The sequence below is a fragment of the Triticum urartu genome, chromosome 7A (genome assembly GCF_056163025.1).
Source record: "Triticum urartu cultivar PI428250 chromosome 7A, HENAU_Tu73, whole genome shotgun sequence".
Classification (NCBI taxonomy): Eukaryota; Viridiplantae; Streptophyta; class Magnoliopsida; order Poales; family Poaceae; genus Triticum; species Triticum urartu.
The window spans coordinates 684,272,701-684,290,252 of NC_141879.1; the positions used below are offsets into that span (position 1 = coordinate 684,272,701).

Consider the following 17,552-nt stretch of genomic DNA (forward strand, 5'->3'; position numbering starts at 1 on the left):
ATATTAAGACACGAGTGATTCAAAGCAATAGTCTATCATTTGTCATTAAGACAATAATACTTTCAAGCATACCAACCAAGCAATTATGTCCTCTCAAAATAACATGGCCAAAGAAAGCTCATCTCTACAAAATCCTATAGTTTGGCTATGCTCCATCTTCGTCACACCAAATGCTCCCATCATGCACAACCCCGATGACAAGCCAAGCAATTGTTTCATACTTTAGTATTCTCAAACTTTTTCAATCTTCACGCAATACATGAGTGTAAGCCATGGACATAGCACTATAGGTGGAATAGAATATGATGATGGAGGTTGTGTGGAGAAGACAAAAATGGAAAAAAGTCTCACATCGACGCGGCTAATCAACGGGCTATGGAGATTCCCATCAATTGATGTCAATGTGAGGAGTAGGGATTGCCATGCAACGGATGCACTAGAGCTATAAGTGTATGAAAGCTCAAACTGAAACTAAATGGGTGTGCATCCAACTTGCTTGCTCGTGAAGACCTCGGGCATTTGAGGAAGCCCATTATTGGAATATACAAGCCAAGTTCTATAATGAAAATTTGCACTAGTATATGAAAGTGATAACTCAAAAGACTCTCTATATGAAGAATATGGTGCTACTCTGAAGCACAAGTGTGGTAAAAGGATAGTAACATTGCATACTCCATCACACCTGTCAAAAGTGAACATCTCTGAAGAAATAAACACCTCGCACACTGAAGATTCAAAAGAGGAAGCCAATGATTGGATGGATGGCTGAGATCATCTAGCATAAGTGCAGATCAACGGCTCGCGACAACGATTGTCTCCACTGTTACTCGACCGTTAAAGCTTCTACAATTTACTGAAGCTCAGTTACACACTTACACTTCACTTACTTAGCTGGCCTGTTTCATTACCGCCTTGTAATTTCTCTTTCCCCTTTATAGAGCATCTCTAATTGATCCCGTAAATAACTATAACTTCCTATTTTCCCCTCTAACCGCACCTAACCGAATTCTCAGTCAGAGGATGATAAATTATCCTCCTCGGTCCCAAAAGTGAGGCCAACTCTCTCATATATACTTGCCTGATGCCTCGCGGAGTGAAAGTTTCAGTCCTCACTTCTCTTGCCCGAGTGACCACCACTTCCGGGACCGCCTATACTCGCCACCGCTACCACCAATACCCCTGATTTCGGCCATAATGGATAAGCAAGACCCATCCGCCACCTCGCCGGCCACCGCAGCTGATGTGACGCGACTGGAAGCGTCCCCACATCGCCACCCGTAGTAAGGAAGAGGTTGGGCACCAAAAGACTCCTTTTGAACACCACAACAACAACCGCCGCTGACAGCAAGGTCGGTGTAAAGGAAGCTACGTCTCCGGCAACGGTAGGCCACCCTCCCACTGCTCCAGTCGGAAGCAAGCGGGCAAGGAAGCCGACGACAGCTGCAACAGTGCTCGCCGAGGAGGTGGCGAAGAAGAAGAAGAAGAAGAAGAAGAAGAAGAAGAAGAAGAAGAAGAAGAAGAAGAAGAAGAAGAAGAAGGCAGCTCTGATGCCTCGTCCTCACGTGACGCCTCATACCCCGTATGCGGCCACCCCTATGCCCTCTCTTCCGGTGCGTCCTACCGCAAGTGTCGTCACCAAGTGCCATGGCCGCCAAGTAGTCGGTAAATGCCTTCAAGGTAAAAGAAAATTGCCTTTTCATTTTGGCCAGTGCATTATTTGGTGATCCCTTTCTATGTGTACCGTCGCAGTCTATGTGTACCGTCTTTGCAGCTGCACCCCCAGGCCAGGTTGGCCCACCACCCTGCGCTATCAAGTACAGCCGGCAACGCCCGACAACACACCGTCGGATGCGATGCATGCGGCCACGATAGGGCTTTGCCCAGAGTGGTTGCACCGTGCTGCCTGCGCCGGGCCGCGCGCTCTGCCTATAAGAGGAGACCGTGGGCAGGGCACTCCCACCTTCTTCACCTGGGAGCTGGGACTGAGAGGAGAGGGGGAGGGTTTTCTCGGAGACTCTTGCCATTCCTCCTCCTATCCCCGCCGCTTCAATCAATCAGTAAGAGGAAGCGACACGGTGGTGATTTTCTTGCTTGGCCTTCTTCCTCCTCTTCCCTCTCAGTCCTCTAATTTTACCAATGAATATGATATGATCTCTCCCTCGTTCGCCTGTGTTGTTCCTTTTGTTAATCTCTCTTGCCGGTACTGGTTTTGCCCCGTGTTATTTGGGATGCTCATTCCATATATGTTCTCGATCTAGCTTCTATATATCTAGACTCGTGCGGGTTTACTGGCTGTTCCTCTCGCTCTCTGCCTACTTCTTCTTCTTCTTGGTGGTCGATCGGTCGCCTTGACTCCTTCGGCAGCTTCCTTTCTTTCCTTCGCGTCCTCCTTGTCTCGGCCTAATCTCTCTCTGTCTTCTCATTTATCTCTTGCAGGTGTTGATTAATTGGCGTCGGATCCACCGATCTAGGCCACCAAGAGATGGGGTAATTAACGCATCTTCTGTGCTCCTTCTTTCCTTTTCCCTGTTGCCATGATTCCGTCCTCTTTATGTGCCTCTGTGTGGGCGTAAGAGGGTTTTTCATCTCTTTTTTTGAGGGATTTCTTTTTCTGTTGACGATCGTGGGAGGAAGCCTGCACTTTTTTTTTGAAAGCAAACTAGGCTTTATTGCTTAACGGTGGCTGGGCATATCGCCCGATACACAGACGCCCACATGGGCTGGTACATCAGCGTCCCACTGCATACAGTGGTTTATCTCACACATTCGGCCAAGGTTGGCAAGTTCATGAGCCACCAAATTGGCACTCCTTCTACAAACAGAAATTGTAAACTTGGAGAACCAAAGCTTTAGTTGGTATTTCATATCCTCAATCACAGCTGAGTACGCCGAGGAGTCCACCTTACCCAAGTCCAGAGCATCAGCTAGCAATTGGGAATCCGATTCAAATTCCACCCGTACCATCCCCAGATCAGTCGCAGTATTGATCGCTTGAGCCATGGCACGGGCTTCAGCAGCAAAGGCATCGTATACATGCACATCGCAACCCGCCCGAGCGCACAGAAGATGGCCTCCCGCATCTCGCACGGCAACGCCCCACCCAGCATTGGACTGCCCAGGGACGAAGGATCCATCAACGTTAATCTTGTACTCACCATCCCCTGGGGGCCTCCATCTCTCCGGTGAAGGCTTGGGATCTGTGGGGATATATATGTGCATGAATTCCAGAACACTGCTCTGAGCTCTTCTGGCCACGAACTCAGCCGCTAGCATCAGCTCTCCTGAACGAAGCTTGTTGCGATTAGACCACCATAACCACCAGGAAGTGAGAACAAGGAGCCGCTTATTAACATCCAGCCCCCACAAGAAGTCCAGCATTGCATGCACGGACGTGATCCGTTCCAACTCACCGCGTTCCCGTTCCATACCAAGCTCTCTCCAGACGCCCTTGACGGTTTTGCACTTGATGAAGAGATGTGCCCCGTCCTCGTCAACTTTGCCGCAGAACAAGCACTTCGTGTCAGCTATAGGGATGCCTCTCCGGGCCACATTCGTCCGCAGCGCAAGGGACTCATGCTTGACTCTCCAAGTGAACATTTGAATGGTTTTCGGGCAGGGTAACTTCCAAATCCGCTTCCACGAGTCCTCCTCCGTTCTGTTCAGAGAACCCGGGTTCGCATTACTTGCACCCACGTCCCCGGTCGCCCTGGTTTCCTCAAGCTGGCAGAAGAGCTTATAAGCTGATTTGACGGAGTGAGTACCCTTATTGTCATAATGCCAAGCAATGAAGTCTTGAGCCCCATCTCTCAAAGGGATCTGAAGGATGTGCTTGGCATCGTCTGCCCAGAAAGTGTCTCGCACCAACTGTTCGTCCCATTGGCCTGTGGATGGATCAATAAGCTCACTAACCATAGCCAGGAGATTTGCCCCTCGTGCCGTTAAGACACGTCGTGACCAGGGCCGCGGTATCCACGGGTCGTTCTAGATATTAACTTGGGTGCCATCCCCAATCCTCCAAATGTATCCTTCCCGAAAGAGCTGCAGCCCATGAAGCAAGCTACGCCAGGAGTAAGAGATGCCATCTCTCGGGGCGGCCTCTAGCAGTTGATCATTGGGATAGTAACAAGCTCGCAGCACCTGCGCACATAGGGACTCCGGGTTTTGGAGCAGCCTCCAAATCTGCCTCGACAACATGGCAATGTTGAACCCGTGCATGTCCCGGAAGCCTAGCCCTCCCTGAGCCTTTGGAAGCTCGCACTTGACTCACACTAACTCCGGCCTCTCGCACGTCAGATCCATTTCTTCCCAGCCAGACGGGCTGGATGAGCCGATCTGGGCTGGATCTGACTCTTTTTTTTAGAACAGTCGGGCTAGATTTACTTTTGTTTTTTGATGCGGGGGTTGGGCTAGAGCTACTGTGAGAGTGAAGAAACAACAAACTGCTAAAATTGCTAGTGGGAGATTTGTTTCTGGCCCAACTAAATTGAACTGCCCTTCTGAAGAGATATTAACTGGCCTAATTTTTGATTGGACAAACCTTGTACCTATGACCTTTGTTTTGGATGAATAAAGATGGCGGGAATTCTCAAAAAAAAAAACTAGAGCCTAATTTTAACTGGAAGGAGTGTGGGGAACCGAAACATGAGTGTATATTGATATGGGGGGTTGGGTGATGCAATCCAGCTATTTGATCAAATGTGCAAAAAAGAGCATGATTCATGGTTCTGTTTCCCCATGAGATGCCTCGTTCCCTGAGATGCGCAGTACATGGTGTTCTTGGCAGCACCGTCGTGGTCTCGTCTCACTTCTGTTTGTTCTGCCTAATTAGGTCTCTACTTATTTCTGGGCAGCACCGCATGGTATTACTTTTGGTTTTGGTTAATCTCTCTTGCTCGTGTGCGTGAGGTGTTTGGGGTATTGCTTTAGAGGGTTTTTGGCCTTTGAGAAGGAGGTGCGCTGGCGTTTGATCTTTAGCCCGCATATGCATGCTTCAGTCGTGTTCTCCTTAGTATGCGGTTTGGTATGTGAATATGCGCTCCCTTGGTGTGTATGAGCAGCGTCGAATCAGGCTTACTACTGATGCTTACATCTCCAAAATACTGTTCCATATATGTGTGCATTTATTGATTTAATAACATGGGCATGAGGCGGTGTTTCTCTTGTTGTTATGAATTGGATACATAACATTGGAGAGTTGTCAAAAAAATTTGAAAAACGTTATCAAACAACATCAAACTCTATCGAATGTTTGTGGTTCTTGCAAAATTTCATCAAAAAATAACATCCGAGTGTGCGACTAGGCGGAAGTGTCTTACCTCGATGTGAGGGACGCGTTACGTGTTATATGGAGCAGGGGCGCATCTCCCTGATAGCGCATACATGCGGTAGTTTAGATCTTCTAGGAAGATTACATCTTGGAAGAGGAAGAGATAAGTGAGAGGTTACAATGTAAGATATGAGATAAACATTCAAACAACCTACTCTATCTATCTCTATCATCTACTCTATCTATCTCTATCATGCGCCGGTGTGGGCTCAATGAACGTGACATGTTTACATGTTTGACACCCTCCCTTAATCACAACTTCATCAAGTTGAGATTATGCTTGAAATCCTCAAAGCTTCCGACAGGTAGGGCCTTTGTGAATCCATCTGCTATCTGATCTCTGGAATGCACAAATCGAATGTCAAGTTGCTTTTGAGCCACTCTTTCTCTGACAAAATGGAAATAAATCTCTATATGCTTTGTTCTCGCATGGAAAACAGGGTTAGCAGATAGGTATGTGGCACCCAAGTTATCACACCACAAACAGGGAGCCTTGGCACTTTTCACACCAAGCTCCTTTAGCATGGACTGCACCCATATGATCTCAGCTGTAGCATTAGCTAATGCTTTGTATTCTGCCTTTGTACTTGATCTGGAGACCGTGGCCTGTTTTCTTGCACACCATGAAATCAAGTTAGGGCCAAAGAAAACTGCAAAGCCACCAGTGGAACGCCTGTCATCTAGGCATCCTGCCCAATCAGAATCTGAGAAGGCACTCACAAGTGTAGATGAAGATTTGCTGAGATTGAGACCAATATTAAGAGTGTTTTTGACATATCTGACTATGCGCTTTGCAGTAGTCCAATGAACTGTAGTGGGTGCATGGAGGAATTGGCAAACTTTATTGACAGCAAATGAGATATCAGGTCTTGTAAGTGTTAAATATTGAAGTGCACCTACTAGACTTCTGTATTTCGTGCTGTCATCTTGGCTCAAGGGCTGCCCTTCTGTAAGAGATAGCTTTTCAGAACTAGACAATGGAGTGGGTGAGGGTTTACAACCTTGTAAGCCAGCTTTCTTCACCAAGTCTGTTGCATACTTTTCTTGGGAGAGATGAATACCATTCTCATGCTTCTTTACTTCTATGCCTAGAAAGTAATGCAACTCTCCAAGATCCTTGAGAGCAAACTCTGCACTGAGATCTTTCAGAAGTCCTGTGACAGCCTCATCAGATGAACTTGTAACAATAATATCATCAACATATATGAGAACAAATATGTGTGTGTTGCATTTATTGTAGATGAACAATGAGGTGTCAGACTTAGACGGGACAAAACCAAGTGTTTGCATTTTTTCACTGAGTCGTGAATACCACGCCCTAGGAGCTTGCTTCAACCCATATAATGCCTTATCAAGTTTGCACACGTGAGAAGGTGCATTCTTGTTTTCAAACCCAGGAGGTTGTTTCATGTACACTTCCTTTTCCAGAACACCATGAAGAAACGCGTTCTGTACGTCAAGTTCTCTGAGACTCCATCCTCTGGAAACTGCAATAGACAACACGAGACGAATGGTGGCAGCTTTTACAACGGGACTAAAGGTGTCCTCGTAATCTATGCCATACCGTTGTTTAAAACCCTTTGCCACAAGTCTTGCTTTATAGCGATCTATGGTTCCATCAGATTTTCTCTTGATCCTAAATACCCATTTACAATCAATAAGATTTTTACCTTTCTGTGGGGGAACCAAGTGCCAGGTTTTATTTCTTTTCAGAGCCATGTATTCTTCATTCATGGCTTTTCTCCAATGTTCACCACCAAGTGCTTCTTCAAGTGTATAAGGTTCACCTGGTTCACCTGTTGAACAAATCATACCATATTTTGTTACATGTTTGTAATCAACAGGTTGAATTACCCCTTTTTGCAGCCGTGTACGCCGTGGTGACTGCATAGAGGATCCCGTGCTGCGTACATGAGTTTCTGCACGCGCCGATCCCAAGGAGGATTCGGAGGCAGCAGCGGTGTCCAGCGGCGGCAGATCTTCTGTGGCAGGGGACGAAGCAGCGACGCGCACGGGCGAAGCAGCAGGCGCAGAAGATCCGGGCTCATCATTGCCCGTGGCTCCCCTGGCGCCAGCAGCGGAGTCCGCGCCAGCAGTGGTTGGGCCCGCGCCGGTCGGGCAACGCAGGTCGCGCCGCTTGTAGCAGACCGGTTGGACCGGAAAGCAGGCACGCGTCGCGCCAGTCAGAGGCGGCCACGCGGTTGAGCGGGGTTGGTGCGGGGCGAGGGGCGCGGCGTCAGGCGCAGGAGCGGCCCGGTCGGGCGCAGCCGAGACGCGGGCGGGCGCTGACTCCGAGGCGGATCCGCGCAGCCTGTCGTCAGACGCAGATCCCGGGGCGGATTCTGTCGGCCCTGCACGCACCGATCCCGAGGGGGATTTGTTCCCCGAGCTGGGACACATGAAATATGGTGCTGTAGCACCGTTTTCTTAAGGATTTTCACCGGTTCCTTTCGAGTTTCCGTTCCCAGATGCATCTGCACTATCTCCTGTATCATCACACAACTCATGCAGCGTGGTGAGCGGGTTAGTCATCATAGAATCAACACAGTTATCATCCCTTGAATCAAGGTCAGTGAGAGTGGATGGGAGAAGAAGAATTTCTTTGCGAAGCAAGGCACCAGCATTTGGGTGGAGGTCAGAAAACGGAAACTTGGTCTCATCAAAAACTACATCGCGAGAAATGTAGACACGACCGGAGGAGACATCAAGACACTTGACCCCCTTGTGTTGAGCACTATACCCAAGGAACACACACTGTTTGGAGCGAAACATGAGTTTTCTGGTGTTGTAAGGACGGAGATTGGGCCAACATGCACAGCCGAAAACACGTAGAGAAGTGTAGTCTGGTTTGACATGAAGAAGTCTTTCAATGGGAGTTTCATGATTTATAACACGGCTAGGAAGCATATTAATGATATGAACAGCCGTGAGAAAAGCTTCATCCCAGAATTTAAGGGGCATGGAAGCAGCAGCTAGGAGGGCTAGACCAACCTCAACGATGTGTCTATGCTTACGTTCGGCTGACCCATTTTGCTGGTGAGCATGAGGGCATGACACGTGATGTGATATGCCAAGTGTTTGGAAAAAGGAATTGAGTTTCTCATACTCCCCCCCCCCCCAGTCGGATTGGACGGCAATAATCTTGCGGTCAAACTTGCGTTCAACAAGTGCTTGGAAATTTTGAAAAACTTGAAAGACTTCGTACCTCTTCTTGAGAAGATAAATCCACGAGAATTTGCTATAGTCATCAATAAAGCTAACGTAATATGTGTATCTACCAACCGAGCTAGGAGCAGGGCCCCAAACATCAGAGAATATTAATTGCAAAGGTTGAGTAGAAACACTAGTTGATATGGGATATGGTAACTGCTGACATTTTGCTCTTTGGCAAGAATCACAAATAGTCTCAATGTTGCATCACCAACAAACGGGAGCTTATTTTTCTTAAGCAAACTTTCAACTAAGGAAAAAGAGGCATGTCCTAAACGATCGTGCCATCGTGTGGATGAGAGCTTGATAGTACCACAAGCTTGTTTATTTGATCTTCGAAACTCTGGAATCAACGGGTAAAGCCCTCGAACGCATCTACCTCGATAGAGAATTCTCCTCGTGGCATGATCCTTAATCAAGAAGAAAGAGGGGTGAAACTCAATGAAAACATGATTATCAATGGTGATGCGATGAACGGAGAGAAGATTCTTATTGGCACTAGGAACATGCAAGATTTTCCGAAGATGAATTTTGCGGGAAGGGGTATGAATAACTGAGTGACCTATGTGACGTATGCTCATACCTGCACCGCTGGCTGTATGGATTTGATCCTTCCCATGATATTTCTCACGGAGAGTTACCTTCTCCAGCTCGCCCGTGAGATGGTTGGTGGCGCCATTATCGAGATACCAGTTGGTATCCACGCCATAGGAGCCATCGGAAGCCGCCGCCACCTTATCATCTTCTTCAGATGTCGCCTCGTCCTCATCAAACCGGTACCAACAGTCTTTGGCTGTGTGGCCAGGTTTCCCACAGATTTGACAGCGAACGGCGTCGGGACGAGACCGGCCAGATCCACTGCGCCGCCCCCTGTTGCTGGTGGAGTTGGGACGGCCCGAGCGTGAACCGGAGCCGGTGACGTTGCTGGGGCCGCCTTGCTTGCCCTTAGGACGAGGAGGACCGCGATGGCGACCTGAGTAGCCACCACGCCCGCGGGTGGCCGCGTTCGCAGATGACTTGAAGCCGCCGCCGGAGTTCTGGAAGTGGGCCACACGCTGATCGAAGTTGCTGAGCATGGCGAAGAGCTCGTCGAGGGTGACGGGCGTGACGCGGGCGTCGAGAGCTGAGGCCAGGGGCTGGTAGTCCATGTCCAGCCCGTGCAGGATGTAGGAGATGAGCTTGTCGTCCTGGATGGGTTTGCCCGCCGCGGCGAGTTCATCGGCAAGCCCGCGCATGAAGGCGAAGTAGGCAGCGACGGACTGGTTGCCCTTTTGAGCGTTAATGAGGGCGGTGCGGATGTTGTTGACGCGGCTCAAGGATTGCGACGAGAACATGCCTGCCAGCGTCGACCAGAGGCCGTGCGCGGTGGTGATCGCGGTCACCGTGATCAGCACCTCTTTGGAGAGGTTGCTGAGGAGGTAGCCGAGCACCTGCTGGTCCTCCGTGACCCAGATGGGGTGGAGAGGGTTGGGCTCGGACGTTTCCTTCCCATCCTTGTCTTTGGTGACAAGAAGGGGAGCGGGTTCGGGCATGGTGCCATCGGCATAGCCGAAGAGACCTGCCCCTCTCAGCTGGGGCGTGATCTGAGTACGCCAGAGCACGTAGTTCGTGCGAGAGAGTTTCTCCGGGACCTGGCCATTTAGGCTTGCGTGGGAGGTGGCAGAGGAAGACATGGAAGCTAGCGCTACTGGATTTCTGGAACCCTAGATGAGATTGGAAGAGGAGGCTCTGATTACCATGTGCGACTAGGCGGAAGCGTCTTACCTCGATGTGAGGGACGCGTTACGTGTTATATGGAGCAGGGGCGCACCTCCCTGATAGCACATACATGCAGTAGTTTAGATCTTCTAGGAAGATTACATCTTGGAAGAGAAAGAGATAAAAGAGAGGTTACAATATAAGATATGAGATAAACATCCAAACAACCTACTCTATCTATCTCTATCATGCGCCGGTGTGGGCTCAATGAACGTGACATGTTTACATGTTTGACACCGAGGAGCTCCCACCAAAAACAAAAGAAAAACAAAATTGCTGCTCAGGCAGTGCACAAAACATTGAATTGCGTTTATTTTTTGTGAGAGCTCAAGTGATGTTTATTTGGGTGAAATTTTGAAAGAACCTCAAACAGTCGATACAGTTTGCTGTCGCAAAATTTCAGATTTTTTAGATGTTGTTTGATCACGTTTTTTTAGAATTTTTGGGCAAAGTCGGTGTAGTACACCCGAGAGTAGCCACTACTTTTGGATAACATTGCTCGTCTTCTTGTTGTGAATTGGTTACATAACATCAGTGTGTTAACTGCATATTGTTTCTTGGCTAGTTAGTTGCTTTGCGTAAACATCAGTATGTGTTTTGTTCTACTGTCACTCCACTGTCTTACTGCTTGGTGCAATTTTTCTAGCTGATTATTCCTTATTTTTCAGGTCTCCTATGGAGTGCAGTTCAGACGAGTCGTCAGAGCTAAGTGATATTGATATCCATGATTATGCTGACAAGGCATACACGGACCTCAAGTCTGGCAGGCTTGTGGCGAGGTTCGGCGCCGACAGGTTTAGATGCCCGTTCTGCCCCGGGAAGGAGGACTGCCGTTACAATGAGCTGCTTCAGCATGCAATTGGTGTGGGCGCATCCAACCATGCTGCCGAAGTGAAGGCAAACCATCTGGCATTGGCCAATCATCTCAAGACGGACCATGCTGATGCAGCAGGCTCATTGCCGCCGCGACAAGCCGAGGCGCTAATGAATCCTCCAAGGCCTCTGCAAGATCAGGAGCTGTTTGTTTGGCCCTGGATGGGCATCCTTGCCAATGTTCCAGTAGAGGAAACACAGAGAGGTGGAGCCATTATAATGCAACAATTAGCTGGTTTCAAACCCATACGTTTTGATGCTGTGCATTGTCCTGACGGCGTGTACACTGGCTTTGCAATAGTCCGTTTCAAAAAGGATTGGATCGGGTTCAAGGATGCCTTGGGATTCCACAACTACCACAAATCACATCATCTGGGTAAAACGGATTGGGAGGCAAATAAATGTGAGAAGTACATGTTTGCTTGGCTGACAAAAGAGGAGGATTACAGAGCCGATGATCCAGTTGGCAAGTTCTTGTCAGAAAATGGTGATCTGAAGATAGTGGCTGAAGTGCAACAGGAGATGTCCCGCAAGACTGACACTCTCATAGCTCGTTTGACGAGCCAGATTAGTGCTAAGAGCAAGTACTTAACGGAACTTGAGTGCAAGTGTAATCAGATGGATCTCGCTCTTCAAAGGGCCATGGAAGATAGCGACTCGCTGAACCAACGCTACAACGAAGGTACCCCCCACCCCCCAAAGTCTCGTGCGACTGCTGTATGAATGGTACACTCATTTGCATTGCAAATATGATCATGTCTACCGTATCATGTTTTATTTGTTTTTTCTACAGAAATGGTAAAGGTGCAGTCAACTGCCCGTGAACATTCATTGAATTTTTTTCATGAGACTGATCAGCTGAGAAAGCAGTTGGATGAGAAAGCGAACGACATCAAAAGGAGATCCAAGCAATTAAGTGAAATAGTTGCTCAAACTGACATGGAGAGAAGAAAACTGGAGAATGAGAGGACGAAGGTATGAAATTTACTCACCCTTTGGTTTATATTATTGTTTACTATAAAATGCCTCATTTATATCGGAATCAAGCGAATAGCTTTCTTGGTCTAAATTTTGTCTCTGTTCTCGCAATAGCATTTTTGCATGCTTGTGCTGATATTGTTCTCGGTACTGCTGAACTAATTTTATCTTCAGAATGATGGTCAAGACGACTCCCTCGACATGGCCAGAATTGAGCAAGACAAAGCCAATGAAAGTGTGCGGATTCTTGTTGAGAAATACGAAGTATGCACTCCTACCCTTCCAATTGTTGGTGTCATTCAAATGTCTTGTGAGTTTTCATTCCAGAATCTAGAAATTTACCCTGACATGTCAAATACCTTCCAGAAAGAGAAGGAAGTCGCTCTGATTGAAACCTTGCAGTTAGAGAAGCAGCTTGATGAGAAGCGTCGGCTGGAGCTGGATATTCAACAGCTTAGAGGCAAACTGGGGGTGGTGAAGCACATGGATGGAGAGGGCGTCGATGTGAAGAAACGTAGTGAAGAGCTGAATAAGGATCCACAGGATAGAATCGACGCGGCGGAAGACCTTGAAGAGCTAAATCAAGCTCCGACTATCAAGGAAAGGATGACCAATGATGAAATAAAACTTGAGCTTGTTGGTTTACAGGGCTCGGTGGATCCGTTGGGCCCTGGTAGCAACATTGGAATCAGGAGGATGGGTCAAGTGGATGAGAAGCCGTTTGTTGAAGCTTGCAAGCCAAAGTACGGCGCGGAGGCGGATGCTAAAGCTCTGGAATTATGCTCCATGTGGCAAGACAATCTGAGGGATGCTAACTGGCACCCTTTCAAGATAGCGACCACAGGTGAAAAGCCTTAGGTACCAACGATCAATCGAGTGATTCTTATCCTGTTGCCTTCTTGTCTTAGACACTTGCTGACAAGTACATAATGCAATGCAATGATATTGTGATGTGTCTGTGTGATGTCCCCAGCAAATCATCGACGAGGGTGACGAGAAGCTGGTGGAGTTGAAGGAGGAGCTGGGTAAAGAGGTTTACAAGGCTGTGACCACTGCGCTAGTGGAGATGAACAACAAAGAGAACATCCTCAAGCAGTGCAAGGCGAAACGTAAGGATTTTTTATCACAAAAAACCACACACGCTTTTGTATTGATAGAAAAGACCACCTCCAAACTGTATTAACAAAAGAGACCATGTACACCGTGGCGGCAGGTCCGGCAGCCGACACGTGGCACCTGCCGGCACCGCCAGCGGCGGCCAGACCTGCTGCCACAACCTCAGGCGGCAGCTTAACTGCAACAGGTTTTCGGCCCATCCCTATGGCGGCAGCTCCTTTTTGTTGCTGTAGTACAGTGGCGCTAATTCCTACTTTCCTATCCAAGTTTTGACCTGTTTTATTATTTACCTACTACTAGTACTGCTAGTACTGGTCAAGCCACGTGCTACAGCCTACAGCAGAAACAAATACAGTAAATACTAGTATGTGTGTGGAAAAACTTTGCAACGAAGGAACCAACATGCTCCGAATTTGCCTCAGACTTGGGGAGCGAGAATGAAAGAGTAAGGCAGTACCGGATCGGGTGCAAGCAGCGGCGCACAAACTTGGAAGCGGCCGAGTTGCTTTTTTGACTGCTTCGTGTGGGGCCGTCGCATCGTGCTGCTGCACGGGCTGTCACGCTGTAGGAGCTGCCCGCCACCTCTTCCTATCCCGTTGCGAGTCGCTGCGTCGGACGGAAATCTGTTGGAGCCGAGCTGCCGCCTCCACATGTGGCGGCAGGTGCCACGTGTTGGCTGCCAGACCTGTCGCCACGACGTATGTGGTCTTTTTTATTAATATGGTCTGCGAGTGGTTTTTTCTGCCAATATGATAGCGTATGTGGTCTTTTTGAACAAAAAATCAAACGTAAGAGGTGATAGACGTATCGTACTCAGCGCAATCAGTGGTTTTCATTTCGGGTGTGGATTAGAGAAGACTTGACAACTCTTTCCTTCTAATAATGTTGGTGAACTGCAAGACAAGTTTATGTGCTGCTCAGTCAGTCTGAGAGCAGTGATGTATGGGAACCGCTTTTATTCCGTTCGGAGTTAGGAGACAATGGTCGCAATGAATCGTGGTTTCTTCCTTATCATTCGTTCCTTTTTCCGCAATGGATCGCCTTATCGTCTTTTCTGAGTGTGTTTTTTCAGGCAACCTTTTTTTTGCGAGGGTGAACTCGACCACTTGTGCTCAAAAGTCACGTGTTTTCGATGTTTTTGCATGTCCATGTGGGAGTTTATTTGGCACCTGTGGTTTTTGTATTGCCATCACACGACCATATAATCGCACTTGTCTGATATTTAAAGTAAATTTCATTTCACCAAAAGCATTTCCACGGCACCCCGGCGCTGATGTTCTTGAGAGGCTTCGACAAATGGAGATTGGACTTGGCACACTCCTGTACTTGCACGATTGGCTCACGGTCGCCCCCACGTTCCTCCCGTGGTTGCACCCGGCGCCCCTATATGTACTTTGTGATGGCACACTAAACAGTCAATCCACTTCCGCACTTCCACGATCGCCATGACGAACCAGGCGAACAACCAACCCTTCTCATCTCCGGCGGCCAGCCAACACCTCCTTCTCCGCCCGCCGCCCAGCCAACTCTCACACCATTCCCTCCTCCCTCTCCTTTAGTGATACGATCAATGACACTACCCAGTTCATCCCTATCGTTCTTGATCTCCATAGCCACAACTACTATTATTGGCGGCACCTCTTCGAGATCCATCTTGGCTGCTGCTCCCTCCTACATCACATCACCGGCGACACACCACCAGCGGCACACAATCCTCGATGGCTCAAGGATGATCTCGCCATTATTCAGTGGATGTACACAGTACACCCGTATCTCCACCGAGCTATTCAACCTTGTGGTGACCGATGGCGCCTCCGCTCGCGATATCTGGCTCGAACTCCGCCGGCTGTGCCAGGACAACCGCGACGCTCGCGTCTCCGTCCTCAACACGGAGCTCGGCCCTCGCCTCCTCCTGGCGTCGGTTGCCTCGCAGTGGTACGCTGGCTGGTGCGGCAAGATGATCAATATCAGGGGCCGCCCTGGCAGGCGCGCTGTGGAGGCCATGGTAGAGGACAAGTGCGACATCGGCAAGGGCTGCTGGGACACCGAGGTCAGGACGTTGGCCGCCGTGTGGAAGGCCCTCGGGATCAACGCCGACGTCCACCAGGCAGCCGTCACCTGGTCGGGTCTCAACCGAAACACGCATGGCAAATTGAGTCATCTCTTGCTTTGGACTTCATTCAGAGCCTTCAGTGTCAGTGCCGTTACTACGTGCTTACCGACCTTCGCGGCTGAGTAGTAAGTAGTACACGCATGATCTGGGCGGGATAATCTACTTACATGTAAGTGTCAGTTCAGTGCAGAGTAAATTACACAGAACCACCAATTTAAAGGTTAGATTTGTGAAAACACTACAATACATTTTTTTGCAGAAAACATCATATTTACGGTAATGTTTTTGCAAAAAACACTGATCAGCGGATTTGGCTCTGTTAACTGAGGTTATGACAGATGGGACCCATTTTTTGCCTACGTGGCATAAATTTTACACATGCACCCCTCTCTTCTTCTCCATCTCTCTCCCCTCTCTGTAAAAATTAAACCGCCGCCGCCTGCCGCCCACCACCGCGGCCCGGGATCCCGCCGCGCCACCACAGGTTCACCGGCTCCACCGTCGCGCCCCACACCGGATCCGGCGACATCCGCTTCCACCTCCGCACCCCACAGCAGATCCGGTGACATCCAATTCGACCTGCAGCCAGAGCGCAAGGCGCACCCGGAGCCTCGACCTGCACCCGGAGCCTCAACCCGCAGCCGGAGTGCAAGGCGCAGCCCTGCAGCCGGTGCCCAAGGCCCTTCGACGGCGGCGGCACCAGCCATACCTGGTTCCCTAGCCGCCAGCGTGGCCCTTCGCGGGCGCCCCGACGACGGCAACAACACCTCGACGTGCCCCATGACGGCACCTTTGACCACGTCGTTGTCGTGCTGCTGCAGTACCCCCGGCTGCCCACGCGGCCCTTCGGCGGGCGCCCCGACTACGGCGACAGCGGGGCGACGTGCACATGCTGGAGCTCATCCTGGTCGCCCCAAGATCCAAATCGGGCTCGCCCCAATCCATCCAAATCGAGCTCGCCCCAGCACCAAGCCGCCCCAAGCCTCCATGGGCGCCGCCCCAGCCAGCGACGAGAGCCCATGGCCGCCGTGCTACTGGTTTTATGCACGTGGGGGGCTGATTGTGATTTTGCATTTTGATTCATGGGTGTATACATAAATTTCTAGGGACTACTTTGTGAATTTAGATTAAAACCCATTGGCACGAAATGTGATGCCACGTAAGCAAAAAACGTGACCCACCTGTCATAAATGTGCTCAAACGAGACTAATCCGCCGATCAGTGTTATTTGCAAAAAGATTACCGTAGACATGGTGTTTTCTGCAAAAAAAAAAATTTATAGTGTTTTTCGCAAACCTAACCTTCAAACTGGTTGTTTTGTGCAATTTACTCGTCAGTGCAGGACGATCTCAGTTTGCTGTCCTCCACGAGACCATGAGCTACCCAGCAATATACTTCAGCATCATCATCCCATAAAATTTTGACTTTATCAGATTCTTAATGCCGCCTAAATGATTCCACTTTTAGCTTAGCAGCTGAGCGTTCCGGTGTTTCACCAATCACCATCTCCTGAAATTTAATCGAGCAGTAATGTACGCTCATAATATGACTCGTTAACAAAACAAATTCAACATCACGCCAGATAGCAAGCAAAATCAGGTAGCGAATCAACCTGTGGTTGAGTTGGTTAGGTGGACAGTGGTATCCCCAACCCAACAGGGTTCAAATCCTGATGCTCGCATTATTTCTGAATTTATTTCAGGATTTCCGGCGATGTGCTTTCAGTGGGAGGAGACGTTCCCGTCGACGACGAGATGCTCGCATTATTCCTGAATTTATTTCAGGATTTCCGGCGATGTGCTTTCAGTGGGAGGAGACGACGAGGCGCCTATGGCGATTTCGTAAATCTTAAGATGATATGCCGGCTCAGTCTCTCGGAGGTGCTCATAGGGGTAGGGTGTGCGTGTGTGCGTTCATAGGGGTGAGTGTATGCACGTATATATGAGCGCTTGTGTCTGTACTGATGCTCAAAAAAAAAGCAAGCAAAATCAGGTTTAAATCACTTGATTTTGACGAGTATATATAGCCAGAGCTAAATCACCAAGTTTGATGACTTCGCGAAATTACTGTTTCTTTTCAGATAAAAAAATCTCTACCACCTATTGGGAAGAAAATGTTCTCCACCATTCAAGTTCACATCCAATCATTAAATCACAGCACAGACACAGCAACAGCAGC

General features: G+C 48.9%; 1 protein-coding gene and 1 pseudogene across 1 annotated transcript; one reads left to right on the forward strand and one right to left on the reverse strand.

Moving 5' to 3' along the window:
* Positions 1–5,578: 5,578 nt before the first annotated feature.
* On the reverse strand, positions 5,579–10,209 carry LOC147961481 (uncharacterized). Its single transcript, XM_087533819.1, has 3 exons — positions 9,120–10,209; positions 7,768–7,992; positions 5,579–7,677 (listed from the first exon to the last, which is right to left on the reverse strand). Exons 1-3 carry the CDS (start codon positions 10,207–10,209, stop codon positions 5,579–5,581), a joined length of 3,414 nt encoding a protein of 1,137 aa, XP_087389945.1.
* Positions 10,210–10,957: 748 nt separating this feature from the next.
* On the forward strand, positions 10,958–16,453 carry LOC125519332 (factor of DNA methylation 1-like; annotated as a pseudogene).
* Positions 16,454–17,552: the final 1,099 nt, after the last annotated feature.

Coding starts and splice junctions, on each gene's coding strand:
- LOC147961481 (XM_087533819.1), bottom strand. CDS start 10,209: ATGTCTTCCTCTGCCACCTCCCACGCAAGCCTAAATGGCCAGGTCCCG. Junction 7,993..9,119: donor CCATACAGCCAGCGGTGCAG/GTATGAGCATAC, acceptor CTCGCGATGTAG/TTTTTGATGAGACCAAGTTT. Junction 7,678..7,767: donor CGGAAACTCGAAAGGAACCG/GTGAAAATCCTT, acceptor CGGTGCGTGCAG/GGCCGACAGAATCCGCCCCG.